At 44.1% G+C, this 12,200-nt stretch overlaps 1 protein-coding gene across 4 annotated transcripts in view; it reads left to right on the plus strand.

The window, feature by feature from the left end:
* Window positions 1-12,200, plus strand: part of DAZAP1 (DAZ associated protein 1) — a 33,204-nt gene that overhangs the window by 5,467 nt on the left and 15,537 nt on the right. For 2 of the 4 annotated variants that reach the window (XM_054398648.1, XM_054398649.1), the window contains exons 2-6: window positions 1,236-1,276; window positions 2,374-2,540; window positions 2,874-2,939; window positions 3,615-3,725; window positions 6,773-6,821. In XM_054398648.1, the coding sequence (XP_054254623.1) occupies window positions 1,236-1,276; window positions 2,374-2,540; window positions 2,874-2,939; window positions 3,615-3,725; window positions 6,773-6,821 (434 nt within the window). Of the gene's footprint in view, window positions 1-1,235; window positions 1,277-2,373; window positions 2,541-2,873; window positions 2,940-3,614; window positions 3,726-5,075; window positions 5,088-6,772; window positions 6,822-12,200 lie in introns of those variants that run through there. The other 2 variants (XM_054398650.1, XM_054398651.1) reach the window with 2 other exon arrangements.

Below are 12,200 nucleotides of genomic sequence, written 5' to 3' on the forward strand. Positions count from 1 at the left end.
AAGGGCCAAGTGCTGAGCTGACTTTGAACAGACCTTTAATTATGGAACAGATCCCTTTGCATGGAAGTTGTGTCACACCCTGAGGTTGATAGAGAGTTGCAAAGCAGGCAGCCTGGCACCACCTCCTGGACTCACCTCGACGTGCTCCGACATGAAGTGCTGCAGGTTTGGATGCTCTGTCAGAGGATGAGTTGGTTCAGGTTTCTCCTCAGTTTGGAGCATGGAGCTTAGCTTGGGTTTTAGCCATGGCTTTCTGAGCCCTTTGGAAAAAGCTCTTCACTGGGTTATAAAATGGTTTCACAACCAATTGTTGGATTAGTTCTGCTCTGTTATTTAGGACTTGCCTCACAGGTTTGCCTTCCTGTCTGAGACTTGAACTTGATAGTTCTGCTTTTGCTTTCATTTAACCAGAAGATAATGGTGGAGAAAGGGTAACTCTCATTGGTCTTTCTAGATGAGCAAGGGGAGTAGCCCATAAAAGGAGTGGATGAAGGGTCCTTGTTTGTTTTCGTCAGCAGTTTAAGGACTTTTCTGTGCCAGGAGAACACAGGGGTTAGAAAGCCTGAGGGCTGCCTTAAGCTTTTTTGATCTGATGATGGAAAAACTTCTTGAGCTTCCTGTTTTACCCAGTTCTGCAGCTAGAGAACAAGTACAGAAATGTCAGGTGATGGCCAAATCCCACCACAATCCTTCCCATGAAGGCTTTGTCTTTTAGCTGCCATTCCCATTGGGCTTTGACCTTGTAGCACGTGCAGGTTTGCAACATGTCCCAGGGCAGATGCTCTTATACTACTTACTGCTCTTAAATGAGTATTAAACAACTTCAGCTGCTGGGGGGTTATTTTTCATGTGGTGATACCTCTAAATGTAGAGGTGCTGGGTTTTGCCTTCTGGCTGCTGTTGTGGTTTCTCATGGCCATGTTGCTTTCTCAAATACCAGGAAACAAGGACTTTGGAGGAACTTTTTGTCTTCCCTTTGCATGGAGGAAGAAAATGTATTCCTGCCATGAGCTTCCCAACCTCTCCTCATGCTTCTGGCACACAAAGCAGATGCTTCAGTTTTCTGTGACTCTTGTGGTATTAAACAGTGAATTCAAGTGAAGAACAGAAACCTGTGGTATCTTTTCGGAGGCCTTGGTGCCTCCAGATTTCTTCAGATCAGCCAACTTTTGCCTTCAGTAGGGTGAATTATCTGTTGTGTGGAGTCCTAAAATTGTTGTGTGCTTCATTTGCAGGAAACTCTTTGTGGGTGGCTTGGACTGGAGCACAACACAAGGTGAGCAGCCCACAGTGCACAGAGACATGGCCTTTAGCAGAAGACTCTTTTGTTAATCATAATTTTCTGTAGAGAGATATGTTTATCACTTCTAGTTTTCTATTCCCTGTTACTGTTTGATATTGGAGTCTTTGTCAGCTCAGGAGATGATGATTTTTGATCGTTGCTTTACTATTTTTCTATTATCTGAGTGACACTAAGCCATTCTCATGAGGTTCAATATTGCTAAGTGCAAGGTCCTGCACCTAGGTCAGGGCAATCCTTTCTGTCAGTCCAGGCTGGGGGTGATGAGGTTGAGAGCAGCTCTGCAGAGAAGGACTTGGGATGCTGGGGGATGAGAAGCTGAACAGGAGCCAGCAAGGGGTCAGTGGTATCCTGGGCTGCATCAAAAGCAGCATGGCCAGAGATGGAGACAGGGGATTCTGCCCTTCTGCTCTGGGGAGACTTCACCTGCAGTGCTGTGTCCAGCTCTGGAGTCCTCAACACAGGAAGGACATGAACCTGCTGGAGAGGGTCCAGAGGAGGACAGGAAAATGATCAGAGGGCTGGAGCATCTCTCCTACGAGGACAGGCTGGGGTTGTTCAGCCTGGAGAATAGAAGGCTCCAGGGAGACCTTAGAGCAACCTGAAGGGAGCCTACAAGAGGGCTGCAGAGGACTGCAGTTTCCAAAGGCCTGCAGTGACAGGACGAGGGGCAATGGTTTGAAGTTAGAGAAGAGCAGATTTAGATTGGATGTTAGGAGCAACTTCTGCACCATGAGGGTGGTGGAACACTGGAACAGGTTGCCCAGGGAGATGGTTGAGGCCTCATCCCTGGAGATATTCAAGGTCGGGCTGGCCAAGGCTCTGAGCAACCTGATCTAGTAGAGGATGTCCCTGCTGACTGCAGGGGGGTTGGACTGAATGACATCCAACCCAAACCATTCTATGATTGTATACCAGCAGTGTTTAGAGAAAGTAAAATGTGCTGCCTGAACTCATTTAGCCCTTTGCTTTTGTCTCCTCCTTGCAAGCACAGCCTGCTACCAGCTGTTTCTCTTTCATGTATGTGTTTGTTTTTGTTTTTTTTTTTTTTTTTTTTTTTTCTTTTTTAACAGAAACTCTTCGTAGCTACTTCTCCCAGTATGGAGAAGTTGTAGACTGTGTAATCATGAAAGACAAAACCACAAACCAGTCTCGAGGATTTGGATTTGTCAAATTTAAAGATCCCAACTGTGTGGGAACTGTGCTGGCCAGCAGACCTCATACGTTAGATGGCCGAAATGTAAGTTTTTGTGCCTTTGGGATTTGGGGATTTTTCTCCTTCCAAGAACTTCTCTGCTCCAGACTGCTTCAAAGATCTGTTGTAATTGCTGCTTTCTTATTTGCAGCCTGGCTTAACTTGTAAAAGTTAACCTGGTGGTTGGTGTTAATTGTTTATTATAAGACAGCTTTAACTTGATGGTTTCTGTCCACCTTGTAGAAAGTGATCTATTGACCATAGCTTTGATCTGAGGAGCTGGATTATCAGCAGTGCTGTGTTCAGCTGCCAGAAATGTAATTTGGAGAACAGATATTCTGCACTCTTGAGATCTGACCAAACTGGAACTTCTTCCAGATTGATCCAAAGCCATGTACACCTAGGGGGATGCAACCAGAAAGGACACGACCGAAGGAAGGATGGGTAAGGAAAGATCACTTGGTTTATCCCTGCCTGGTTTCCAACTTTTTTGCCTTGCCTTCCAGCAGTTTTAATTGAATTCACTATGGATTACATCCATGTTTTGAAGTCAGGAATCGATGTGCAGGCCTGGTGTGTTCAATTTTAGGTCTGAAAACTGTCTTTGATTTAGATTTCTGTGGCAGTACCCCAAGTCCAGGGCAGTGTCAGGCCCAACACATGGTGTTTGCATCACGTGCAGTTGGTGGGAGTGGTGTTTAATTCTTAAAGCTCTTGGTAGTGCTTTTTTTTTGTTGTTGTTGTTGTTGAGCTCTTCAAATCTTGAACCAAGTGCCTTGGAAGTGCTTTCACAAGGACTGCTGCTCCTTTCCAGCCTACTTCCCACCCTGCAGCTTAATACCATTGCACTACAAAAGGAGTGAATAGCCTCAGAACCACAGTCCTTGGTTTTCTGATCTCCTGAAGGACAGGAACTTGCTTATTAACTGCCAGCACTAAACTCTGCAGCTCTGAACGAGCACTTGCCTCACTGTAATGACTTCAAGCCTGGAGATGGCTCCCTCTCAACCTGCAGGAGACCATTGTTGATGTTTAACTGTAAAATGCTAGAAGTAGACAACTTTTATTGTCCCTCTGACTATTCTTTCCCCCCCCCCCCCCCTCCCTTCCTTGATTTAGCAAAAAGGATCCAGGAGCGATAACAATAAATCAAATAAAATTTTTGTTGGTGGGATTCCTCACAACTGTGGCGAGACAGAGCTCAGGGAATACTTCAAGAAGTTCGGAGTGGTGAGTCATTATTCCACACCTTGGCACTTAGCAGTTGGTTGCAAGATGCTTTCCTTCCCCATTGCCTTTTTCTCTTGATCTCATCAAGCTGTCAAAATTGTGGGTTCATTGAGACAAAGAACTGTAGGGGACATCTTAAAGTGTTTTGTGATAAGCTGTAGTAAACCATCATCCTCCTGAAATGTAGCTGGCTGTTTGTCAAAAGTCTATTGCTCTGATCCATAACTTAGTTTTCCTGCTTCTGTCTCCTCTTAAGTCAACCTGATGCATTATTCTTGCAAGAACTCCTGAGCTGAGTTGACTTAAGAATAATTTTGTTTCTCTTTTCAATTGATAACTCCCAGCTCAGTGATTAAAACAAATTGGAGTTGAATTTATTTTGGGGAGGAGCAGTGGGTCCTTGGGGTGAGCTCATGTCTGAGCTCCTCATTTTTGACTGCCTGTACAGATAGTTGGCAGTCTCCTGCCATTCTTTTGCTGTCAGTAGTTGCTTTTAACTCACCATTTGGAATCAGCTAAGTTCTGCTGGCCCTGGAACCTCCATTCTAGACACAAACCACTCTTTGTAATTCAGTTTGGAACCTCAGACTGAAATGACTCTTCTGATTGAGGTTTTAAGTCCCATTTATCCCATTGTTGTTACTCCTTTAAGCTGGTAAAATCCTGAACTAAATCCGGTTGTAAGTTTGAGAAACTGTAAAGATTGCCTGAGGTAAAGGCCAGGCTGTGCCAGCAGATGTAAATTGCCATCTTTGAGAGGCACTTAGTCTATGCTTCTGATGCTTTTTTAATCACCTTTCCCTCAGATCACAGAAGTGTTTGGGTTGGAAAAGTCCTTTTAAGATCTTCAAATCAACCATCAACCCAACACCACCTTGGCCACTGAACCGTGTCCCTAAGTGCCACGTCCACATTTTTCTTGAACACCTCCAGGGATGGTGACTCCACCACCTCCCTGGAAAGTCTGTTCCAACTCCTGTCCATTCTTGGAGCAAATAACATTTCCCTGATCTCCTTCCCTGGCCCAGTTTCAGGCCATTCCCACATGCATGCAGCAAAGGGTTTGTTGATTCCTTCTCAAGGGGCTCCCTTTATCACCAGCTCTTTATTTCAAATGTGGTTAAGATATTTTTTTTAAAAATCATAAAAATAAAAGGCAATGGCTAACAACTGTTTCTTTAGTTTGAAAGGCTGCAAGTAGACTTGTAAATAAAAGGTGGGGGGAGCATGTTCCATGTCTGTGGAGCATAACTTCTAAAGGCTCTTCCTCACAGACTTTTGGCTTTCCCATTCTGACCTGTGGATGGCCTGGGAGATACAGGCTTATGTTCCACCAAATAAAGCAAGCAGCAGCCATTGAGTGTAAGTGCCTTTGAAAGTAAGTAGTAGAACTTTTAATGATAGTATAGAAATGGGGGAGCTGACTTTGGAGAGACTCTGTGGCCAAAGAACGAAGAGACAGAAGCAGGTCCTGATTCTCAGACGTGGTAACTACTTGGTAAATAAAAGCAGTGTGAGGAAGGGAATCCAGATCCAGTGGGGAAAAAGATTTGGCACATGGAGTGATCCCCAAACAAGGATGAATCCCACTGTTAGCACCCAGGAGGGGATAACTGGGTGCATGTGGTGTAATAACTTCAAGAATGTTTTCTAGCTGTAAGTAAGAAGGGAAAATGCATCAGATTTAAAGTTAGTTCTGGGGATTGGAGTGAAAAATACCCTAAGCTTGACTTGAAGGCAAAGAAGCTTTACAGTGAGGGTATTGAGACCCTAGCCCAGGTTTGCCAGAAAGGTGAGGTGGTAGATACTTCATCCCTGGAACCACTTCAGGTCAAGTTGTTTGGGGCTCTGAGCCTGCTCTACTTGCAGATATCCCTGCTGACTGCAGGTGGGGGTGAACTAGATAACCTTTAAAGGTCTCCTTCAGCCCATTCTGTGATTCCATGTGATGCCATGAGATCACACATGTTCTCTGATGGCTTCTTGGCCTCTTAAGAAATGTAAAGGCATTTCCTTGGCAGCTGTTTTAATGTTGCCTTTGACATCAAGCCCTGGTTTTATTTAAACTGCAGCTCACAGTGGTGCTTATTCTGACAAAACCCTTCCCAAACAGCTTGCATTTTCCTATTTATTTGTGGGATTTTGAAGTTAAAATCACACTGATAATGCTCATCCATGATTTGAAAGGGGATTATAAGGCCATTTAAAGCATCAGTCTGCAGCTGGTGCTCTGGACCACACTGATACAAACAAGTAACTCAGAGAGGCCATGCAAATTTTTAAATCACAGAATGGGTTGGGTTGGAAGGGACCTTCAAGATCATCCAGTTCCAACCCCTCTGCCATGGGCAGGGACACCTCCCACCAGCCCAGGTTGCTCAAGGCCTCATCCAGCCTGGCCTTGAACACCTCCAGGGAGGGGGCATCCACAGCCTCCTTGGGCAACCTGTTCCACCCTCACTGTAAAGAATTTCTTCCTCATCTCCACTCTCAATCTCTCCTCTCCCAGCTCAAAGCCATTGCCCCTCATCCTGTCACTTCAAGCCCTTGTCAAGAGTCCTTCCTGAGCTTTCTTGTAGACCCCCTCCCCCTCTTCAGGTCCTGGAAGGCCCCCTTCAGGCCCTGGAATATATTTGGTGTCAAAGCTGCTTCTCATGGCAGAGAATGAAAATATTTTAAAACGGAAAAAAGTCCTCTTTGGAGAAGCTGCAGTGCTGAGGAGTGTGTGGAAGAGCAGAAAAGCTTCAGGGTTTGTTGGCTGCAGTTTGGATCTCAGCACCATAACAACCTTAACACTGGATTCAAATCTTCAGCCTGCTAAAACCCTCAAAGCCACAACCCAGCAGCTTTTCCAGAAGAGATGAACTCAGCCTTTTCTTAGACTCCCATCATGAGCAATATTCCCAGTTTGAGCATGGCAGGACAGGCTGGGATTGACAGCTCCATCAAGCAGTTAATTGTGCTGTGTGGGGAAAGCAGGCTTGTGGTGACTGTTGCTGGCACTCCCCTGGTAGCACAGTTAGTAGAATTTCCCTTCTCTCTTCCAGGTCACTGAAGTCGTAATGATCTATGACGCAGAGAAACAGAGGCCCCGAGGTAAAGGCTGATCTAGTTTGTCCTTGAAATTTCTTCATGCTCTCCTCTAGTCAGATGGCAAACTATTTCACACCATCAGAAGAGGTAGACTTTTTTTTTTTTTTAATTATTTTTTTTTTCCCTCTTCCCCTCTATGTTGCCTCAGGGAAAAAAAAAAAAAACAAAACAAAACATCACTGGGCAAATACCATTTCAAGTCTGCAGCTTTAGTTGGGATCTGTGCACTGAAAGTCAGATGTTTCATGTTCATTTCTGGTTTGCTTTGCCCTTTTTTTTTTTTTTTTTTTTTTTTTGTCTGCTACTTGTAATCAAATGAAATTTGATTCTGGAGCCACTCCTGTGGCTTAAGATATTATTAAGGGGGGGTTAAAAAAACAACCAGCCAACCAGAGCAGTTTCCTCCTGTCCCACACAAGGTATGTTGCTATAATTGCACTGGGGGGAGATGGCTGCAGTTCAGAGGACTTCTGAACATAAAATGAGAGCAGAATCCATCTATTGTCTGGGGTTTTTTTTTTTTTGTTGTTGTTGTTGGTTTTGGTTAATGGCTTTACTGAAAACAAAAAAAACCAAAACCACCTCTTAAAGGGCACCAAATACTCCAAAAGAATCGATTTTGATTGGGATCTTCGATCCCTGAAGGGGAAAAAAAAAAATCATGAAAAAAACGGAAGTTTTGCCAAAGTTTGGTGAAAAATCTGAAGCAGAGTCTCATGTCATGCACCTTCCATTGCATCTCTCATCAATTTACCAGCAAAGAGGCAATACTGAACCCCTTTCAAGCTCAGTTGCACTTGCCCAGCTTCGTAGCATGTCCTACATGCTAAAGAATAGTTTGCCATCTGAACTTGCATTCCTCTTCTGACTCATTTATTAAGAGAGAAAGAGAGAGAGAGATATATCCTTCACTTCATATTTATTAAGCTGTTAAGTCTTAGTTTTATTTTTAATTTAGACATACATCCTTAGTGACATATTTAAGTGTTTCATAGTAAAGTATTGGTAACGTTAAGTAAGTTCTTTCCTTTTTTTTTTTCTTTCTTGTTTTCCTTTTATTTTTTTAATTTTTTTTCCTTTTCTTTTCCTCTCTGTGAATTGTTTGACTGTGATTAACGATATCTCTTTAGATTTCTTCTCTCTAGGTGATAATTTGTCACAGAGGTACAGGCCAGTTCCACAGTCAGAGGAGGGGAAGGGCTTTGTCTTTTATTGGAGTGTAAACGAAGTTTCAATATATTTGTTTTTGTTTCTTGTTTTTTTTTTTTTTTTTTTTTTTTTTTTCTTGTTTGGTTTTCTTCCTTTACCTCTCCTAACCTTCCAATAGATCCCTGTAAGCAGAACATAAATTCATCTGCACCATGAGGGTGCTGGAACACTCCAACAGGTTGCCCAAGGTGGTAGTTGAGGCCCCATCCCTGGAGATGTTCAAGGTGAGGCTGTCCAAGGCTCTGAGCAACCTGATCTAGTGGAGGATGTCCCTGCTGAGTGCAGGGGGGTTGGACTGGATGAGCTTTGGAGGTCCCTTCCAACCCAAACCATTCCATGATTCTAAATGCTCTAGACCATCTGATTTTTCTTTTTGAAGAGAGGAGGGAGACAAACAAAGCTTACAAGCATCTGAATATCATTTGTCTGTGGAAGTATTTCAGTAATTGTTTTATCATCCATCTGGGACTTAGTTTTTCTGGCCTCTTCTCCACCTGCAGGTGTCAGGTGCTCCCCAAAAGCTACTAAAAAAACTGCTGGTTTCAGCTGAGCTGCCACAAGTGAGGGCTCTTGGGTAGATAAAAGTGATTGAGCCACCCTTGGGCATCTGAAATTCTTTAGTGAGGGTAGGGAGACTCTGGAACAGGTTGCCCAGGGAGGTGGTGGATGCCCCCTCCCTGGTGGTGCCCAAGGTCAGATGTGGCTCTGAGCAACCTGATCTAGTGTGAGGTGTCCCTGCCCATGGCAGGGGGGTTGGAACTGGATGATCTTTAAGGTCCCTTCCAACCCAAACCATTCTCTGAATCTTTGTCATTTTTAATCCCAACATTGCTGCCTCTGAGTTAAAAAAAAAAACCAAAAAACTAACCCATCATGCCTGCTCTGGATTAATCCTGGGCTCAATTAATGGGATTTCTGCTTAAAACTATATTAAAATAAAATAAAATGGAGGACTTTGGGTCCACTGAATAGCTGGTGGCCCAAAGCAGAAGTGACAGATGGGTGCAGGTTTGAGAGCCATCCCCTAAGCAGTACTGCAGGGTATTTTCCCCCTTCATTCAGCTGACTTTCTAAGCACTGTTCTTGAAGCCTCTTGCTCTGGCTTTCATGCTTGTTCTGTTCCATTCTTCATGCAGTGTGGTAACTAATTGGCATCTCCAGAAATGGCCTTGTTAGTTATCCTGGGGGTGTGTGAGGGAACATTTCCTCACAGCTTGTGCTTGGTGCTCCTGGTCATGCAGCTCAGACACTTCTCTTGCCTCTGTGCTCTGCTGCATAGGGTGCTGCTCAGGCTCTGCACTTCTCTGCACTTCACACTGTATAGTTAGAACATTTTAAAAGCCAATTCACTGCCCTCTTCTGCTTGTACCACTCTGGATTTTGCCACCTTCCATGAACTCCTCCATCCTCACACTTAAGCAGATCCCTCACTGCATGTTATGTACTAGTTTGCTGGTAGGAGAAGGGGAAAACTATCCCTGTAACTAATCCCTGCAAGCACCCCTTTACCCCCAGCTCCTCACAGAAATGCTGGGAACTGGATTCCTGGTTAGTGGCAGCTGCAGGGATGCCCTTGAGGAGCTGTCTCAGTGTCTCCAAGTATCCAGATTTGTCTTTGCTTACTCACAGTCCCCTTCTCCCTCTCCTGCAAACAGAATCCTTTCAGTCCCCAGCACAGGCAGCCTCCTCACATCTTAAAAGGAACAGTGGCTTTGTGGCAGTCTCTGCTTCTTGTGCTTTCTATTCCTGGCTAAGCCAACAACTGTGAAGTAATTTACAGGTTCTTGCTGTGCTCCTTCTCCTCTTCCTTGCAGCTCCTTGGCTGCAGACCAGCAACACTGCTCTGTTCAGGAGGCCACTTGGAGCCCTGCTAAATGGGATTCATTTCTTGAGTCTTCAATAAAGTCCTGTCCTTCAGCAGACAAAGCTCCTGAGTGAGAGGCTTCAGCACTGACTGGATTTAAAATTCCATGTTGGTGGAATTTTGCTGTGGATTATGCTCTAGTTTCCACACTGTTCCTTGCCTTGTGGTGTTAGAACCTTTTAAAGCCACCTTCTTTGCTAGTTCTTTTGTGACCTTGAGGCTCAACAGGGCTCTGGGCAACCTGATCTAGTTGAGGATGCCTCTGCATACTGCAGAGGGGCTTGGAGTAGGTGACCTTTGGAGATCCCTTCCAACCCAGACCATTCTAAGATTCTCCCCTTCTTTCTCTCTTTCCTCACTGGTGTCTTCCTCCTCCTGGCCTCTCCTTTTCTCCCTCCTCCTCCTGGCCTCTCCTTTTCTCCCTCCCTTCCTTCTCTCCCTCCTCACTGACCTCTTATTCTCTGCCCTTCCAGACCCCATCCCAACAATCTCTTCCCCTTCTTCAGTCTTCTTGGAATCCAATTAACCAACCTTCATCTCTAGCCAGTATCCATTGATTTCTTTTCCCTTTCCCATGCCTTAGACTAAAGCTGTAACACTAAACGTGGGATTTCAACCCAACTTTTACTTCTCTTTTTGGCTCCAATCCTTGGATTTTCAGTTTAAACCTCAGACAAATATATTGTGATGAAACCCTGCTCTCAGATTTTGAGGCTGCTTTCATCACAACTCAACAAAACTTCGTTTATACTTCCAGTCTCTTGTGTGTGGGAAATGCTGAGTTTTGGTTCTTTTTGGTTTCATTTTCTTTTCCTTTGGATTTATTTTTTTTCTTCCCAATTTCTTTTAGTGATTGTCTTTTCCTCTTGTTGCTGACAGCAGAATTTCGACCTGCTGCAATCTCTTTTGGCCTGTATCTTTGTGTACTTTGTTTTGGTTGGTTTTTTTATATATATATACATACCTATATATAAACTTTAATTTTTTTTGTTTTTTTATCTCTACAATAGGCCTCTTTGGGCTTACCCAACCCAGTTGGATAAGCTTCGAGAGACACTTAACTGTTATAGATAACTTGTATTTTGATTTGGATTTGATTTTGATGTTTTTTTTTTCTCTGTTTTAACGCTTTTAGAGCAATATTTGGCTGCTGTCAGCACTAGCTGCAAAGCAAAAAAAAAAAAAATGCAAAACCAAGGGGGAGATCTTGGGTTTCAGAAAAGCAGAAATGCATCCATGTTCCATAACGCTTCTGATGCCAGCACCACCACCACCTCCTCCTCCTCCTTTTGGTTTTAATTTGATTTCCTTTCTAATTTGGTTTTTATTGCTCTTTTAGCTAATCCAAAGAATGGCACAATTTCTGTACTGCATGTGGGGGTTGGTTTGGTGGGGTTTGGTTTATTTTTTCTTCTTTTATTACTTTTTTTTTCTTCCCTCTCCTGGGGTTTGGTTGTTTTCCACCAGCAAGCCAAGTGGTTGATGGCATGAACCAGCCCCTGTGTTGCCTTCTGCAATTAACCACAATTTTGCCACTCTCTCCAGCAGTGTTGGCAGCTACAACCTAAGTGCAGTGGTTCTCAAAGTGGCACCTCCCAAAGAGATTTAGTCCTGGGGCTTTCTTCTTTTTTTTTTCTTTTTTTTCTGTTTGGTTTTTGGTTTGGTTTGTTTTGGCCTCTTTTCTACCTGCAGGTGTCAGGTGCTCCCCAAAACCTTCGAGAAAAGCTGCTGGGTTCAGCCAAGCTGCCACCAGCTCTTGGGTAGATGAAAGGGAATGAAGCCACCTGTGGGCATCTGAAGTTCTTGACAGTGAGGGTTGGGAGACACTGGAGCAGGTTACCCAGGGAGGTTGTGGATGTCCCCTTCCCTGGAGGGGTTCAAGGCAAGGCTGGATGAGGCCTTGAGCAGCCTGGGCTGGTGGGAGGTATCCTTACCCATGGCAGGTGGGGGGTTGGAACTGGATGATCTTTAAGGTCCCTTCCATTCCAAGCCACTCTGTGAATCTGGAACAGTTTAGCAGCAATGTCTCGAGCAAAAAGAGAAAGGGGCTGGGAAGAGTGGAGTAGATTTTCAAGAGAAAAGCAGCAGGAGGTGCAAGAAATGAAATAGATGAAGGACCATGACAGCAAAGTGCCATGTTCTGCAGGAGCACCTCTTTTGAGAACCTCTGATCTAGGTTGTTAGTTTCTGAAGCTTCTCATTCATTCATGGAGTGGTAAAATATTTCCTCATGCTTTAACAGCTACATATCCAAAACAACTTCTTTTTTTTTTTTTAAATTTTTATTATTTTTCCAATGTTGAGGAGGG

Source organism: Indicator indicator, unplaced genomic scaffold, assembly GCF_027791375.1.
Source record: "Indicator indicator isolate 239-I01 unplaced genomic scaffold, UM_Iind_1.1 iindUn_scaffold_74, whole genome shotgun sequence".
Classification (NCBI taxonomy): Eukaryota; Metazoa; Chordata; class Aves; order Piciformes; family Indicatoridae; genus Indicator; species Indicator indicator.